Consider the following 18,088-nt stretch of genomic DNA (forward strand, 5'->3'; position numbering starts at 1 on the left):
GTGCTAGGGACTGTCACTGTCACCTTGTCACTTTGTCACCATGTCACTGCGACACCATGTCACTGCTTCACCATGTCACTGTGTCACCGTGTCAGCAGATTACTATGTCACCATGTCACTGGGTCACCATATCACCCAATCACTGCACCACCACATCACTGTCACATCACTGTGTCACTGCGTCACCATGTCACCATGATCACCAGATCACGGCACCAGATCCATATGTCACCATGTCACCACATCACCACGTCACTGCATCACTGTGTCACCATGTCAAGGTGCTACCATGTCACTTTGTCACAGCGTCACCATGTCACTGTGTCACCATGTCGCCAAATCACAGTGCTACCACATCACTGTGTCACTGTGTTACCATGTCACCGTGTCACAGTGTCACCATGTCACCACATCACCATGTCACTAGGTCACTGTCACTGCATCACCGCGTCACCGCATCACCACGTCACTGTCACTGCATCACTACCACTGTGTCACAACCCTGTCACTGTCACTGTGTCACCGTGCCCCCAGCATCCCCCTCGTACCCCCAGACCATCCCATGTCCAGCACGTGGAGCCAGAGCTGTGCGATAAGGACGGCCACGGTGTCACCATGTCACCAAGTCAGTGTGTCACCAAGTCCCTGTGTCATAGTGTCACCATGTCACTATGTCACCAAGTCACTGTGTCACCATGTCACCAAGTCACCATGCCACTGTGCCCCCAGGTCACTGTCACGGTGTCACCATGTCACCAAGTCACTATGTCACCAAGTCACTGTGTCACCAGGTCACCAAGTCACCGTGTCACAGTGTCACGGTGTCACCACACCACTCTGTCCCCAACACCTCCATCTGCTCCCACGTCACCCACCCTGGTTGTGCCCTAAGGACCACCCCCAGTGTCACCGTCACTGCCACTGCTGTCCCCGTGTCACCCCTGTCCCCCCCCAGGTGTCACCCTGCTGTCACTGCCCCACTGCCACCATCCCCGTGGAGAATGGTGGCACCTGGGGGGCACCCGGGGGTGCTGGGGGCACCCACAAAGCACTGGGGAGCACCTGTGGGTGCTAGGGAGACCCGGGAGGTACTGGGGAGCACCCAAGGGTGCTGGAAGAGTTTAAGGAGTGATGGGGGGATGGGACCTGGGCATGCTGGGGGTATCAGGGGCACCCCGGGGTGCTGCTGGGGACATGGGGTGCTACTGGGGGCACCCCAGGGTGCTGCTGGGGGGACTTGTGAGTGCTGAGGGGTATTGGGGGCACCCAAGGGTGCTGCTTGAGGCACCTGGCCTTGCTGGGGGCACCCCAGGGTGCTGGGGAGTGAGGACCTAGGCGTGCTGAGGGTAGTATCAGGAGCACCCAAGGGTGCTGCTGGAGGGACCTGGGGGCTCTGGGGGCACCCCAGGGTGCTGCGGGCGCTGGAAGGATACAGGACGATGCCGGCCAGCAGCCAGTAGTCGTGGCGCCGGTGCCAGATCTCGTTGAGCTTCCCCGAGGAGACGGCGGCGCGCTCCTCGTTCTGCCACAGCGTGTGCAGCTCTGCAGGGCCGGGGGGGGCATCAGGAGCGTGGGGACCCCACCGCGTGGCCCCCCCCCGCACCCCAAAACCCCCGGGGACCCCCCCGTGGCTCACCCGTGAAGCCGCCGTCGGCGATGTTGAACATGAACCGCGGCTTCTCGGCTTTGTCTTCCCGCCGGCCGTTGGCGCGCGGCTCCAGCTTCGGCTCCTTCTCGGCCTTCACCTCCTCTGCGAGGGGGGGCGCGGGGAGGGGGAGGGGCTCAGCACCGCGTCGTGCCCCCCCCCGGCTCCCCCAAACCACCCGCGGCCCCCCCGGCGGGCAGGGAGCGGCTCCCGGCCATCAGTAGGCTTCAGAGTGAACGCAGCGCAAATCCCAGCGGAACGCTGCAGGCGGGGCTCCTTGGTTAACCCCGCCCCCCTAATTAGTTTAGCCACGCCCCCAGCAGGTCCCCACCCTATCAGGCCCCGCCCCCAGGTACCTCGTTTGGGGTCGGGGTCTCCCGGCCGCTCCTTGGGCTCCTCCTCGGGGGGCTTCTCGTCGCCCTTCTCCCCCCCGGGGGGCTTCTCGACCTCGGCGCCTGCTGGAAGGGGACAGGGGGGGCTCAGGGACCGGGTCCTTGGGGACATCGGGGGGGACACGGGGACACCGGGTGCTCACCGCGTTCGTCGCGGGCCAGGGGGCCTTCGGCCTCAGGCTCCCGCTCGCCGCCGGGGCCCTCCTCCTCCTCGCCCTTCCTCGGGCCCTCGGCCTCGCTGCCATCGCCCGGGGACGGCGGCGCCTCGGGGACGGGAGCCTGCGGGGACAACGGGGACACGGAGCTGGCGTCACCCCCAAGTGTCCCCACACAGCCTGGGGGGTGAGGGGGAGGGCTGGGTTGGAACGGGGGACGTGGGGACAACAGCAGGGAGGGGACAGAGGGGACGAGGATGAGGATGAAGGGGACAGAGATGGGGAGGAGGGCAGGGATGGGGACACGTGGGGACAGTGTTGGGGACAGGGACGGGGACAGCACCGTCACCCACCTCCGTCTCCATCTTCTCGGGACCTTTGGGCTCCTTCTCGTCCCGGGTGTCACCGTCGTCCCTGTCCGGGGGTGGCCCCATCCCGTCCCCGCGCTCGCTGGGCGCTGGCGTGGCTGGGGACAGGGGACATTGAGAAGGGGACATGGGGACGCGGGGGCCCCGGGCACCCCGGTGATGCTCCTGTGCCCCCATGTCCCCATCCCCTGTCCCCTGTGTCCTCTGTCCCGTGTCCCTGTCCCCATGTCCCTGTGTCCCCAGCCCTGTGTCCCCCACGTCCCTGGTGGCCCTGTCCCCACCCCCTGTCCCCCCTGCTCCCCACGTCCCAGTTCCCACCCCCTGTCCCCGTGTCCCCATCCCCATCCCCAATGTCCGTGGTGTCCCTGTCCCCATCCTGTCCCCACATCCCCATGTCCCCATCCCCATGGCCCCACGTCCCCGCTCCCTGTCCCTCATGTCCGAATGTCCCCATCCTCATCCCCATGTCCCCACACCCCCGTGTCCCCACCCCCATGTCCCTGTCCCCGTGTTCCCATCCCATGTCCCCACGTCCCCTTGTCCCCCTGTCCCTGGATCCCTGACCCTCACATCCCCATCCCCATGTCCCCACCCCCATGTCCCCATGTCCCTGTCCCTATATCCGTGTCCCCACATCCCTGTGTCCCTGTCCCTGTGTCCCCATGTCCCAACCCTGTGTCCCTGTCCCTATATCCCCATGTCCCCACATCCCCCTGTCCCCATCCCTTTGTCCCCATCCCCGTGTCCCCATCCCTCCGTCCCCACATCCCCGTGTCCCCATGTCCCTGTCCCTATATCCCCGTGTCCCCACATTCCCATGTCCCTGTCCCTATATCCATGTTCCCACATCCCCGTGTCCCCACCCCCATGTCCCTGTCCCTATATCCCTGTGTCCCCATCCCTCTGTCCCCACATCCCCATGTCCCCATGTCCCTGTCCCTATATCCATGTTCCCACGTCCCCGTGTCCCATCCCCGTGTCCCCACATTCCCATGCCCCTGTCCCTATATCCATGTCCCCATGTCCCTGTCCCTATACCCCCGTGTCCCCACATCCCCATGCCCCTGTCCCTATATCCACGTCCCCACGCCCCCGTGTCCCATCCCCGTGTCCCCGTGTCCCCGTGCCCGTGGCCGTACCGGGTTTGGAGGTGCATGGGGTGGGCGTGCGGCTCTGCTCGGGGTCGGTGCTGCAGGTCTTGGCGGGGGACGAGGCGCGCGACGAGCGCTTGGAGTCGGCGCTGGGCTCCGGGACCAGCTCGGGGAGGCTCCAGCGCCCGTTGATGTGCTCGAATTCCTGCACCTGGGGGGCGGCGGGGACAGTGGGGACACCGGGGGACACCGGGGACAGGAGGGGGACACGGGGGGGACCTAGGGGATGGAGGGGAACCAGGGAGGGGACACCCAGGGGAGAAGGGGGAGGCAGGGAACCGAGGAGACCTCAGGTGGGGGTCCAGGGGACACGGAGGGGACGGAGGGGACAGGGAGGGGATGGAGGGGACAGGGAGGGGACAGGGAGGGGACAGGGGTGACGGGGACCCGCGTACCTTCTTCTTGACGAGGGACATGACACCGATGCGGGTCAGCACCTGCTGCCGCGAGAGCCCCTCCCGCGGGACCCCGTCGGCGAAGGTCTCGGAGCCGTCGGCGCCCGGCTCGCAGAGGTGGCGCATGAAGAGGGACACGTAGGCCCTGGGGACACAACAGCCCTTCCTTGGGGACACCGCCACCCCCGGCGGCCCCTCGGCCCCAGCGTCACCGTCCCCTGCGTCCCCACCCCTGTCCCAAGAGGCTCCCGTCCCTGCTGTCCCTGTCCCCGGGGTGCTTTGTCCCTACAGACCCCGTCCCCGCTGTCCCCATCCCCAGGGTCCCTGTCCCCAGCGTCCCCTCCCCTCATCTGGGGGGATGTCCCCATCCCGTGTCCCTGTCCCCAGGGTCCCCAGGGCTCTGTCCCCATGCCTGTTCCCAAGGTCCCTGCCACCAGTGTCCCCCCACGTCCCGCTGTCCTTGTCCCCAGGGTCCTTGTCCCCGTTCCTGGGATCCCCACCCCAATGTCCCTGATGTCCCCAATATCCCTGATGTCCCTGATGTCCCCAGCATCCCCAATGTCCCCAACGTCCCCGATGTCCCCAACAACATCCCCAGTGTCCCGATGTCCCCAGCGTCCCCGCGCCATCAGCCATCCCCTTGTCACAGCGCCCGTCCCAGGCCTGTGCCGGCCGTGGCCGGGTCCTGCCACCTCTCTGGCGTCCCCTGGGCCCTGCCCGGCCCCCCTCGGGGACACGGGGACACGGGGGACACCCCGTCCCCCCCGGGGGTGGCTGTGCGTCGGCGCGAGGGGGACGCGGCGCTCGCCCGCTCCCCAGGAAAGCCGACGGCAGCGCTCGGCTGAGTAAGGGCTCATCACGCGGCACGGGGACACGGGGACACACGGGGACATGCAGAGAGACTTGGGGACACTCGGGGACACGGGGTATGTGGGAAGACTTGGGGACATGTGGGGACATGGAGACACATGGGGACATGGGCATGGGAAGGCGGGGACATGCAGGGATGTGAGGGGACACGGACAGGGGGGACAGGGGGACACGGAGATGGGGACATGCAGGGACGTGAGGGACAAAGGGACACGGGACAATGGAGGAGTACAGGGACATGGTGGGGACACGGGGGGACATGGAGGGGACACAGACATGGGGACATGTGGGGACATCAGGGACAGGGACGTGGGACAATGGAGACACACATGGGGACATGGGGACACAGTGGGGACATGGGGACACAAATGGGGACACACATGGATGTGGGGACACAAATGGGGATGGGGGACACGCAGGGACACGGGGACACACATGGGGACATGGGGATGACACAAATATGGGGACATGGGACACATGAGGACACACAGGGACACACAGGGACACAGGGACATGTGGGGACAGTGGGGACGTGGGGACACACAGGGACATGGGGACACGAATGGGGACACACATGGGGATGCAGTGGGGACATGGGGACACACACAGGGACACGCAGGTACATGGGGACTCATGGGGACACCGTGGGGTCACAGTGGGGACTCACAGGGACATGGGGACACCGTGGGGACACCGTGGGGACACCAAACACCCCACAGGGACAGAGAGACGGGGACACACAACCCCACCTCAGCCCCCCCCGGCCCTTCCCCACGACCCCAGGGCCAGCTTTGGGGACACCCGTGTCCCCCGCCCGCTGTCCTCATGGCCCCCTCGGTGTCCCCTTGCTGTCCCCTCGCTGTCCCCTCGCTGTCCCCGCGGTGCCACCTACTTGAACTCCTTCTCGCTCTTGCCGCGGAGGTCGCGCACGAGCCACTGGGAGGTGAAGGCGTCCTGGGGGGGCATCCCCCAGCGCATGACGGCGTTGAGGAACGCCTTGCGCTGCCGCGTGTTGAAGCCCAGCACCTGCGGCACGGGGGGGTCACGGGGACACCGGGGGGTGGGGGGACACCCCGAGGGGACGGGGACACCCAGGGGGGATGGGGATATCCCGAGGGATGGGGACACCCCAAGGGAAAGGGACATCCAGGGGATGGGGACACCCCAAGGGATGGGGACACCCAGGGGGGATGGGGACACCCCAGGGGAAAGGGACATCCCAAGGGATGGGGACACCCAGGGGGGATGGGGACACCCCAGGGGAAAGGGACATCCAGGGGATGGGGACACCCAGGGGACGGGGACACCCCAGGGGAAAGGGACATCCAGGGGATGGGGACACCCCAAGGGATGGGGACACCCAGAGGGATGGGGGCACCCTGAGGGATGGGGGCACCCTGAGGGACAGGGACATCCAGGGGATGGGGACACCCCGAGGGATGGGGGCACCCTGAGGGACAGGGACATCCAGGGGATGGGGACACCCCGAGGGATGGGGGCACCCCAGGGGAAGGGGACACTCCGGGGGGACAGGGACATCTAGGGGAGGGGGACACCCCAAGGATGGGGACACCACAAGGATAGGGACACCCAGGGGGACACCTGGGGGGGCAGGGACACCCCAAGGGGATGGGGACACCCTGAGGGACACCCATGGGGACAAGGACACCCCAGGAGGACAGGGACACCCCGAGGGGACACCCCAAGGGACAGGGACACTCCAAGGGGATGGGGACACCCCAGGAGGATGGGGACACCCAAGGGGACACCTGGGGGGACACCCAGGGGGGGTGGGGACACCCTGAGGGGACAATGATACCCCAAGGGGATGGGGACACCCCAAGGGGACATCCTAAGGGGACAGGGACACCCTGAGGGGACAGGGACACCCCGAGGCTTGCTCAGGAAGGGCAGATACGAGGTGGGGGGGCTACTGGGGACACTGGTGTTTGGGGACACTGGGGGGGGACCCAGGGGACCAGGAAGGTGACAGGAGGAGGGGGGACACTGGTGGCCGGGGGGGGGGACACCCAGGTGACCCCAGGGGTCAGAGGGACCCCCCAGGTCTCAGGGGGGGGCATCCAGGGTGGGATAAGGGACAAAAAGGGACCTGATGCCCCCCCAGGTGACACAAGGGGACCCAGGGGACACCCAGGGGACACCCAGGGGACCCCCCCCACCCCGAGGTGCCCCCCCGGGGGTCCTCACCTCGATGTTGCCCCCCACCCGGGCCAGCAGCGGGGGCAGCGGTTTGTCCTTCTCGTTCCGGAGCTGCCGCTTGGACTGGCGCCGGCCTGGACGGGGACATCGCTGTCACCCCCCCCCGTGACACCCCCACGGACCCCCCCCCAGGGCACCCAGGAAGCCCCCCCGGCCCCCCCCTGTGCCCCCCAGGGCTCCCCAAGGTGTCCCCCACCCCCCCCAGGGGCAGGCAGGAGCCCACCCCAGAAAGGGGGGGCCTGGGGAGGACACAGGGGACAGTTGGGGACATTACGAGGAGGGGGGGGGATCAGAGGGACATGGGGGGGTCAGAGGGACATGTGGGGACACGGGGGGGTCACGGGGGGGTCACGGGGGGGCACTCACCCTCCGGCCTCTCATCGAAGTCCTCGTCCTCCTCCTCGGAGCCCACCGAGTACTCGGACTGGTTGTCTGGGGGGGGAGGGGGGGGGATCAGCACCCCCAGGCCCCCCCCGCGCACCCCAATATTGCCCCCCCCAGACCCCAAATCACCCCTCAGACCCCTAATACCCAGGTGCCCCCCCGGGACCCCCAGATGCCCGCCCAAATGTCCCCTAAACGCCCCCCTGCCCCAAATGCCCCCCGCGTGTTCCGCAGCCCGGCTCAGAGCCCTCCCAGTGCCTCCCAGTCTGTCCCAGTGCCTCCCAGTGCCTCAGAGGAACATCCCAGTAACCTCCCAGTGATCCCAGTTGCCTCAGGGGCACCCCAGTCCTCCAGGGTGTGGGTGCCCATTGTATCAGCACTCTCCCCGGGTCCTTCCCAGTCTGTCCCAGTGCCTCCCAGTATCCTCCCATTATCCTTTCTGGTGCCTCCTAAGGCACACACCAGTGCCTCCCAGTGCTCCCAGTTGCCCTGCACCCACCTTGGTCCTCACAGGCGTAAGCATCAGCACTTCCCCCAGTGCCTCCCAACACCCTCCCAGTGCTTCCCAGTACCTTCCCAGTACATCCCAGTGCCTCCTCCATGTGCCCCAGTACCTCACCAGTGCCTCCCAGTGCTCTCAGCCACCCTGCACCCACCTCGGTTCCCTAAGCTTGGGTGCCCAGTACACCTAGACCCCTCCCACTAACTCCCAGTACGTTCCAGCATCCTCCCAGTGCCTCCCAGTTCCCTCCCAGTGCCTCCCAGTGCCCACCTGGGCACTATTGCTGTAGCTGACCTGCTTGCTCTTGACCAGCTTGTGCATCAGCTCCTCCCCAGTGCTTCCCAGTGCCTCCCAGTTCCCTCTCAGTGCCTTCCAGTCCCTGCCAGTGCCTCCCAGTTTCCTCCCAGTGCCCACCTTGGTCCTCCTGGGCACCACCATCACAGTTGACCAGCTTGTGTACCTGCTTGCCCTTGCCTGGGTTGCGCGCCAGGTTCTCCTGCTGCTTCCCAGTCCCTCCCAGTTCCCTCCAAGTCCTTCCCAGCTCCCTCCCAGTGCCTCCCAGTCCCTCCCAGTGCCCACCTTGGTCCTCCTGGGCAGCGTCGTTGTAGTTGACCTGCTTGCGCACCCGCTTGCCCTTGCCCAGGTTGCGCGCCAGGTCCTCCTGCTGCTGCTCGTAGTGGTGCCGCAGCAGCTTCTCCCAGTAGTCGGGGTCGACGTTCTCCTCCTGCTTGATGATCTCCCGCTCGATCTCCTCGATCTGCAGGAGGAGGCGCCGTGGGTTGGATCGTCCCCATGGTCCCCATGGTCCCCACCATCTCCGTCCCCATGGTCTCCATCATCTCCATCCCCGTCATCCCCATCATCTCCGTCCCCATCACCCCCACCTCCATCGTCTCCTCCCCGTTATCCCCATCAACATCATCATCTCCATCTTCTTTATCTCCATCATCCCTGTCCCCATCATCCCAACATCTCCACCTCCACTTCCATCATCTCCATCATCCCCCATCACCTCCATCCCCATCATCTCCATCATTTCCATCACCACCACTGCCCCCATCATCTCCATCACCTCCACCTCCACTGTCCCCATCACCTCCACCGTCTTCATCCTTAGCATCTCCATCATCTCCATCACCTCCACTGTCCCTGTCACCTCCACCTCCACTGCCCTTCTCATCCCTATCATCTCCATCCCCATCATTTCTACCACCTCCACTGTCCCCATCACCTCCATCATCCCCATCCCTGTTGTCCTCACCTTGATCATCTCCACCGTCCCCATCCCCATCATCCTTTTCAACTCCAACACTTCTATTGTCTCATCTCCCTTACATTCATCTGCATTGTCCCCATCGCCCCAAAGATCTCCACCTCCCCCATGATCTCCATCACCTCCACCTCCACTGTCCTCACCATCTCCATCACCTTTATCCTCATCATCTTCATTATCTTTATCCCTTCTGTCCCCATCTTCCCCATCCCCATGATCTCCACCATCTCCATCTCCATCCCCATCATCTCCACCACCTCCACCTCCACTGTCCCCATCACCTCCATCATCTCCATCCCTGTTGTCCCCACCTCCATCACCCCCACTGTCCCCATCTCCACCGTTTCCATGGTTCCCATCCCCACTGTCCCCGTTTTTTCTTCCTCCATCATCGCCATCCTCACCACCTCCATCTCCTTCACCCCTTGTCCCCATCTCCACGTCTCCATCACCCCCATCATCTCTGACTACATCGTTTCACTCGTTCCCATTTCCACCATTCCCATTACACCACCTCCATCATCTGCATCTTCATCGTCCCCATTTCCATTGTCCCCATCTCCATTGTCTCCATCCCCACTGTCATCATCCCTGCCTCCATCATCTCCACCCCATCATCTCCATCACCCCCACTCCCGTTGTCCCCACCATCTCCACCATCCCCCCATCCCCATCATCTTTATCTCCATCATCTCCACCATTCCCATCTCCATCGTCCCCACCTCCACCATCCCCACCACATCTCACCCCACCTTCTCCATTGTCCCCACCTTCTCCATTGTCCCCATCTCCATTGTCCCCATCTCCATCATCCCCATCATCCCTACCGTCCCCATCATCTTTACCTCCACCATTCCCACCTCCATCATCCCCACCTCCATCACCCCCACCCCATCTCACCCCACCATCTCTATTGTCCCCATCACCCCCATCACCTCTCTCGTCCCCACCAAGCCGCTGTCCCCCCCTCATGCCCCCCTGTCCCCAGACGCACCTTGTCCTCCTCGCGCACGACGTACTGCGCCACCTTGAAGGAGCTGAGGTACTCGTTCATGTTCTGCACGTCGGCGTCGTCGGTGGCGTCCTGGTTGCGATCGAGCAGCCGGGCGATGGCCTCGTTGTCGTAGTGGATGACGCTGCTGTCCTCCTCCTTGTTCTCCCCTGCGCCGGTGACACGCCGCTGACACGGCCTGGCGTGGCCTGACTTGGTCCAGGACGGCCCAGCACGGCCCAGCGCGGCCCAGCATGGTCGAACACAGCCCAGCATGCTCTGATACAGCCCAACATGGTCCAACGTGGCCCAACACAGCCCAACATGGCCCAATACAGCCCAACGAGGCCCAATACAGCCCAATACAGCCCAACACGGCCCAATACAGCCCAACGAGGCCTGATACAGCCCAACATGGCCCAACATGGCCCAATACAGCCCAACATGGCCCAATACAGCCCAGCGTGGCCCAATACAGCCCAATACAGCCCAACATGGCCCAATACAGCCCAACGTGGCCCAATACAGCCCAATACAGCCCAACACGGCCCAACATGGCCCAATACAGCCCAGCGTGGCCCAATACAGCCCAATGTGGCCCAACATGGCCCAATACAGCCCAACATGGTCCAATACAGCCCAGCGTGGCCCAATACAGCCCAACGTGGCCCAACATGGCCCAATACAGCCCAACATGGTCCAATACAGCCCAACATGGCCCAATACAGCCCAACACAGACCAACGTGGCCTGACACAACTCAACATGGCCCAAAATAACCTGACATAGATCAACATGGCCCAACACAGCCCAGCATGGCCCGATACAGCTCAACATGGCCTGACACGGCTTGACATAGCACAATATGGCCCAATACAGCTCAACGTGGGTCAACGCGGCCCAATACACCTCAACACGACCCCATGTGCTCCAACACAGCTCAATGTGGCCCAGTATGGCCCAGTATGATCTGACACAACTCAACATGACCCAGTAAGGTCCAACACAGCCCAGTATGACCCAATATGGTCCAACTTAGCTCAGCATGTCCAGGTATGGTCCAACATGGCCCAGCATGGCCTGACACAGCCCAACACAACCCAACACAACTCAACATGACCCAGTATGCTCCAGCACAGCCCAATATGGCCTGTCACAGCTCAATGAGGCCCAACATGGCCCAACATGGCCCAACACAACCTGATACAACTCAGCATGGCCCGACATGGCGTAGCACGGCCCAACATAGCCTCATACAGGTCTACATGGCCCAACATGGCCCAATACAACTCAACACGACCCAGTAAGGTCCATTACAGCCCAGTATGACCCAATATGGTCCAACATAGCTCAGCATGTCCAGGTATGGCCCAACGTGGCCTGACACAGCCCAACATGGCCTGACACGGCCCAATATGGACCAGTATGTTCCAACACGGCCCATCATGGCCTGACACAGCTCAACATGGCCCAACACAGTCCAACATGGCCTGACACATCCCACTGTCTCCTGATACAGCCCAAAATGGCCTGACACAGCTCAGCGTGGCCTGACACAGCCCAGCATGACCCGACATGGCCTGTTACAGCTCAACATGGCCCAACATGGCCTGATACAGCCCAACATGGCCCAACACAACTCAACGTGACCCAATATAGGCCAGCACAGCCCAGTATGGCCCAAGATGGTCCAACATAGCTCAGCATGGCCCAGTATGGCCCAGTATGGTCCAATACAGCCCAATGTGGCCTGATACAGCTCAGCATGACCCAATATGGTCCAATGCAGCCCAGTATGGCCCAGGATGGTCCAACATAGCTCAGCATATCCAGGCATGGCCCAACATGGCCTGACACAGCCCAACATGGCCCACTATGGTCCAACACAGCTCATGATGGTCCAATATGGTCCAACACAGCCCAGCATGGCCCAATACAGTCCAACACAGACCAACATGGCCCAGTACAGCCCAGTATGGTCCAACACAGCCCGGAATGCCTCCACACAGCCTTGAACAACCCAACATGACATCTAGCCATGGCCTTGCATGACCTGCTGTGACCCAGTTCACGGCCTGCCACGTCCCATCATGGCCTCATGGGTCCCATCATGGCCCCATCACGTCCTCGTGTGTCCTGTCACGGCCCCACTATGGCTTCATGCACCCCGTCATGGATCTGCACATCCCACCACGGCCTTATCGTGGCTTTGCATGTTCTGTTCTTACTCTGCATGACCCATCACAGCCTTGCACATCTCATCACGGCCTCACACGTCCCACCACGGCCTCACACGTCCCACCACAGCCTCACACGTCCCACCATGTCTTTGCATGTCCCATCACGGCCCTAGCATGGCCTTACATATCCTCTCACTGCCTTGCCTCAAACATCCCGCCCAGGCCTAGCACATCCCACCACAGCTTTGCATGAGCTGTTGTGTCCCACCACGGCCTCCTACGTCCTTCCACGGCCTCCTACATCCAACCACAGCCTCCCATGTCCCACCACGGCCTCCTATGCCCTACCACAGCCTCCCACGTCCCAGCATGGTCTCCTACATCCTCTCATGGCCTCCTACATCCTACCACGACCTCCCAGGTCCTACCACAGCCTCCTACATCCCACCACTGCCTCCCACGTCCCCCCACGTCCCCCCATATCCCCTCCCAGCCCACCACACCCCAGCCCCAGCGGGCGCTGACCCTCGTTCTCGTCCTTGAAGAGCTCCTCAGTGCCAAACTTGAGGATGTCATCAAGCTCCTGCTTGGACATGGAGCCGGCCTTGGAGCCCAGCCCCGGGCGCACCACCAGGTGCGTCAGCATCATCTTGCGCTTGGCCACCTGCGTGATGCGTTCCTCCACCGACGCGCGCGTGACGAACCGGTAGATCATCACCTTGTTGGCCTGGCCGATGCGGTGCGCCCGGCTGAAGGCCTGCGGGGACGGGGAGGCAGCAGGGGACGTGTCGGAGCGGGGACACGGAGGTGGAGGACGCGCCACGGGGGAAGGGGACAGGTTGGGGACATCAGTAAGGACGTCGTGGTGAGGGGGGAGGTGAGGGGAGCGTTGGAGCAGGGATGTGGTGGTGGGGACGTGGTCATGGAGGACGTGGTGGTGGGGACGTGGTGGTGGAGAACATGGTCACGGAGGACACGGTGGTGGGGACGTGGTGATGGGGACATGTTGAGGAACCTGAGTGTGGCTGGGGCCATGGTGGCACCCATCGTGGAGTAGCAGCGGCTGGGGAGGGGGCCGTGGTGGCACGAGGTGACAACCGGGGACAGGGAGGTGACAAGGCCAAGGGGACGGGGCAGAGGAGGTGGGGAGGGGGCCGCGGAGGACGTGTTGGGGGGGCACACCTGGATGTCGTTGTGGGGGTTCCAGTCGGAGTCGAAGATGACGACGGTGTCGGCGGTCGCCAGGTTGATGCCGAGGCCCCCGGCCCGCGTCGACAGCAGGAAGCAGAACTGCTGCGCCCCCGGCGCTGCCCCCCCGGCGTCAGCACGGGGGGTGACAGCCCCCCGGCAAAGCCCACGGCCCCCCCACGCCTCCCCCAGCATCATCAGGGACCCCAGGGCTGTCAGAAAACCCCCCAAAAAAACCCTCCCGCCCCTCCAGCACCCAGCGGTGGGCGCGCGGGCACCCTGAACCCTCACAAGAGCCCATCACGGATGGGGTCAGGACCCCCCCACCCCAAAAAATGTCCCTAAAAGTCCCTGTCCCCCCCTTCCAAACTACCTGGGGGGGCTCCATCCTGCCTGGGTGTCACCCCAAACACCTGCGTCCCCTTGGTCCCTTGGTGCCTTCCTGCTTGGTTCCTTGGTCCCCCCCCAAGTCCCCTGTGTCCCCCCTGGGCCCCTGGGTCCCCCCACATCCCCCAGGTCCCCCCCAGTCCCCTGTGACCCCCCAGCCCCCCCCAGGCCTACCGTTGAAGCGGTCGATGGCCTCCTGGCGCAGCGCCCCCGTGATGCCCCCGTCGATGCGCTCGTACTTGTAGCCCTCGTAGTCCAGGAAGTCCTCCAGCAGGTCCAGCATCTTCGTCATCTGCGGGGCACTGGTTAGACTGGGAGCACCTGGGGGGGGGCTGGGATGGGCACTGGTTAGACTGGGGACCCCCAAAGGCACTGGGAGCACCCAGGGGTGCTGGGATGGGCACTGGTTACACTGGAAGCACCTGGAGGGGCTGGGGGGCAGCTGATGCTGGTTAGACTGGGAGCAGCCAGGGTGCTGGGACAGACACTGGTTAGACTGGGGGCACTGAGGGGTACTGGGATGGTTACTGGTTATACTGGGGGCACCCACAGGTGCACCTGCTGCTGGTGCTAGGGTAGACTGGGGGCACCCAGGGGTGCTGGGACAAGAACTGGTTACACTGGAGGCACCCATGGCTGCTGGCCTGGGTGTTGGGGGCTCTGGGGGCACCCATGGGTGCTGGGGGGGCCCTGGGGGTGCCCGGGGGGGGCAGCCCCCTCCCCACCGACCTGGGAGAAGATGAGCACGCGGTGGTTCTGCTCCTTCAGCTTGCGCAGCATCTTCTGCAGCAGCAGCAGCTTCCCCGAGGCCTTGATCAGGGCCCCCCCCTCGTAGGCGCCGCTCGGCAGCTTCGGGGACTCCTGGGGGGGGGTTGGGGACGGGTTAGGGACAGGTTGGGGACAGGTTGGGGACAGGATGGGGACAGGGACATCACCCCCAGCCCTACCACCCCCCCTGTGCACCCACAGCTGCGTCCCCCCCCCAGGTATCCCCATGGAGCTCCCCCCGTGTCCCCCCACCCTGTGGTCCCCTTGTCCCCTCCGTGTCCCCCCCATGCCCCCCATAGCTCCCCCCGTCCCCCCCATCCCCATGTCCCCCTGCAGCTCCCAGTGTCCCACTACCCCGTGTCCCTCTGCCCCCCCAATTCTGCCCCATGTCCCCCCGTGTCCCCCTGTAGCACCCATGTCCCATCACCCGTGTCCCTGTCCCCCCATACGTCCCCCTGTAGCCCCTCATCTCCCACCCCTCTGCGTCCGTGTCCCCCCCCATGTTCTCATGGCCCTGTCCCCTCCATGTCCTCTTGTAGCTCCCCATCTCCCCCCACCCCACGTCCCCTCGTCCCCCCGTATCCCTCCATCTCCCAACCCCACGTGTCCCCACATCCCTCCATCCCCCCACATCCCCTCGACATCCCCCCACATCTCCCCATCTCCCCCACCCCATGTCCCCGTCCCCCCCCCATGTCCCCATCTCCCCCCCCCATGTCCCCACGTCCCCCCCATGCCCCCCCACATCCCCCCATCTCCCCCCACCCATCTCCCTTTTCCCCCCATGCCCCCACATCCCCCCGTATCCCCCCATCTCCCCCACCCCCCCGCGTGTCCCCCCACCCCCCCCGTGCCCCCCCGGTGCCCCCCCCCGGCCCCCCCCCTCACCATGGCGGCCACGGGGAAGAGGTAGGGGTGGTTGCAGCACTTCTTCAGGTCCATCATGATGTTGAGCAGCGACACCTGGTTCCCTCCGCCCCGCGAGTTCAGCGCCTCGAAGTTGCGCGTCAGGATGTACTTGTAGTACTTCCTGCGGGGCGGGGGGCTGGCACCCGGCTCGGGGGGGGGGGGCAGCCCCCTTCCCCCAGCTGGTGGGACCCCCCCCTCGCCCCGTAGGAACCCAGGTTTGGGGGCTGGGATCTCCCCACGTTGGTGGGAGGCAAGGGATCGGGGCGCTGGGACCCCCCCTGCGCACCCCGAGGGTGTTTGGGGAGCTGGGACCCCCCCCAGGGTGGGTGGGAGCTGGAATTGGGGTGCTGAGACCCCCCCCAAGGTGGATGGGAGCTGGTATTAGGGTGCCAAGACTCCCAAGGTCGGTGGGATCTGGGAATTAGGGTGCTGACCCCCCCCCCCCACAAGACTGCTGGGGTCTGGTATTTGGGGTTCTGGGACCCCCAAGGTGGATGGGACCTGGAATTGGGGTGCTGGGACCTGGAATTGGGGTGCTGAGACCCCCCCCCAAGGCAGATGGGACCTGGAATTGGGGTGCTGAGACCCCCCCCAAGGCAGATGGGACCTGGAATTGGGGTGCTGAGACCCCTCCCAATGTGGATGGGACCTTAATTTGGGGTTCTGAGACCTGGAATTAGAGTGCTGAGACCCCCAAAGCCAGTGGACTCTGGGTGTTGGGGTGCTGAGGCCCCCTCTAAAATGGGTGGGACCTGGTACTGGGGTGCTGAGACCCTCCCCAAGGCAGATGGGACCTGGTATTGGGATGCTGGGACCTGGAATTGGGGTGCTGAGACCCTCCCCAAGCCCAGCGGGATCAGGTATTGGGGTTCTGGGATCCCCAAAGTTGTTGTGATCTGGGAATTGGGGTGCTGAGACCCCCTCCTAAGGCGGACAGGACCTGGTATTGGGGTGCTGGGACCTGGAATTGGGGTGCTGAGACCCCTCCCAATGTGAATGGGAACTGGAATTGGGATGCTGGGACCTGGAATTGGGGTGCTGAGACCCCCAAAGCCAGTGGGCTCTGAGTGTTGGGATGCTGAGGCCCCCTCCTAAGGCGGACAGGACCTGGTATTTGGGTGCTGGGACCTGGAATTGGGGTGCTGAGACCCCTCCCAAGGTGGATGAGACCTTAAATTGGGGTGCTGAGACCTAGAATTGGGGTGCTGAGACCCTCCCCAAGCCCAGCGGGATCAGGTATTGGGGTTCTGGGATCCCCAAAGTTGGTGTGATGTGGGAATTGGGGTGCTGAGACCCCCCCCAAGGCAGATGGGACCTGGAATTGGGGTGCTGAGACCCTCCCCAAGGCCAGTTGGATCAGATATTGTGGTGCTGGGACCCCCAGGGCTCCCGGGAGCTGTCTCTGGGGCGCTGAGCCCCCCCCCCACGTGCCGGGGCCACCCCCTCCCTGCCCGCGGCGCCCGTACTTCTGCATGGGGCTGAGCTCGACGCGCACGATGAGCTCGGTCTTGGCCGGCATGTTCTTGAAGACGTCGGCCTTGAGGCGCCGCAGCATGTGGGGGCCCAGCAGGTCGTGGAGCTTCTTGATCTGGTCCTCCTTGGAGATGTCGGCGAACTCCTCCAGGAAGCCCTCCAGGTTGCTGCGGGGGGGGCGTGGGGGGCGTGAGGAGGGGGCTGGGGGGTGGTTGGGGCGAGGAGGGGGCGCGGGGATGGCGGTGACAAGGTTGGGGACGCGGGGACGCGAGGGGATGTGGGGATACGAGGGGCTGGGGGAGGTGGGGGGGATGTGGGGAGGGGCAGGGTGTGGGGACACCAGGATGGAGAGGACATGGGGACACGGGGACACGTGGGGACACATGGGGACAGACAGGAGGTGGGGATAGCCAGGATGAGGGGACAAGGGGATGGCCTCGACGTGGGGACACCAGGATGTGGGGACATGGGGACAGACAGGACATGGGGACATGAGGATGGACAGGACGTGGGGACACGGGGACATGTGGGGACATGGGGACGTGGGGACACATGGGGACAGCCAGGAGGTGGGGACAGGCAGGACATGGGGAGTGAGGATGGACAGGACATGGGGACACAGAGACACATGGGGACATGTGGGGACAGCCAGGATGAGGGGACACAGATACAGGCAGGACATAGGGACACGGTGACAACCAGGACATGGGGACACAGGGACAGCCAGGATATGGGGACAGCCAGCACACGGGGACGTAGGGACAGTGGTGACACAGGGCGATGCGGGAGGATGCGGGGGGACGGGAGGGTGGACTGGGGATGTGGGGGGCCAGGAGGG

General features: G+C 64.4%; 1 protein-coding gene across 3 annotated transcripts in view; it reads right to left on the reverse strand.

The window, feature by feature from the left end:
* Window positions 1-18,088, reverse strand: part of CHD3 (chromodomain helicase DNA binding protein 3) — a 49,002-nt gene that overhangs the window by 4,904 nt on the left and 26,010 nt on the right. For 2 of the 3 annotated variants that reach the window (XM_082785116.1, XM_082785114.1), the window contains 18 exons: window positions 17,244-17,417; window positions 15,757-15,898; window positions 14,830-14,961; window positions 14,275-14,392; window positions 13,708-13,832; window positions 13,051-13,282; window positions 10,350-10,516; window positions 8,662-8,839; window positions 7,563-7,628; window positions 7,185-7,270; window positions 5,869-6,002; window positions 4,107-4,251; window positions 3,700-3,862; window positions 2,546-2,658; window positions 2,181-2,316; window positions 2,002-2,103; window positions 1,637-1,750; window positions 1,434-1,542 (listed from right to left, as the gene is read on the reverse strand). In XM_082785116.1, the coding sequence (XP_082641242.1) occupies window positions 1,434-1,542; window positions 1,637-1,750; window positions 2,002-2,103; window positions 2,181-2,316; window positions 2,546-2,658; window positions 3,700-3,862; window positions 4,107-4,251; window positions 5,869-6,002; window positions 7,185-7,270; window positions 7,563-7,628; window positions 8,662-8,839; window positions 10,350-10,516; window positions 13,051-13,282; window positions 13,708-13,832; window positions 14,275-14,392; window positions 14,830-14,961; window positions 15,757-15,898; window positions 17,244-17,417 (2,436 nt within the window). The remainder of the gene's footprint in view (window positions 1-1,433; window positions 1,543-1,636; window positions 1,751-2,001; window positions 2,104-2,180; window positions 2,317-2,545; window positions 2,659-3,699; window positions 3,863-4,106; window positions 4,252-5,868; window positions 6,003-7,184; window positions 7,271-7,562; window positions 7,629-8,661; window positions 8,840-10,349; window positions 10,517-13,050; window positions 13,283-13,707; window positions 13,833-14,274; window positions 14,393-14,829; window positions 14,962-15,756; window positions 15,899-17,243; window positions 17,418-18,088) is intronic. The other variant, XM_082785115.1, reaches the window with a different exon arrangement.

The sequence above is a fragment of the Aythya marila genome (assembly GCF_965140915.1).
Source record: "Aythya marila genome assembly, contig: HAP1_HAP1_SCAFFOLD_305, whole genome shotgun sequence".
Taxonomy (NCBI): domain Eukaryota; kingdom Metazoa; phylum Chordata; class Aves; order Anseriformes; family Anatidae; genus Aythya; species Aythya marila.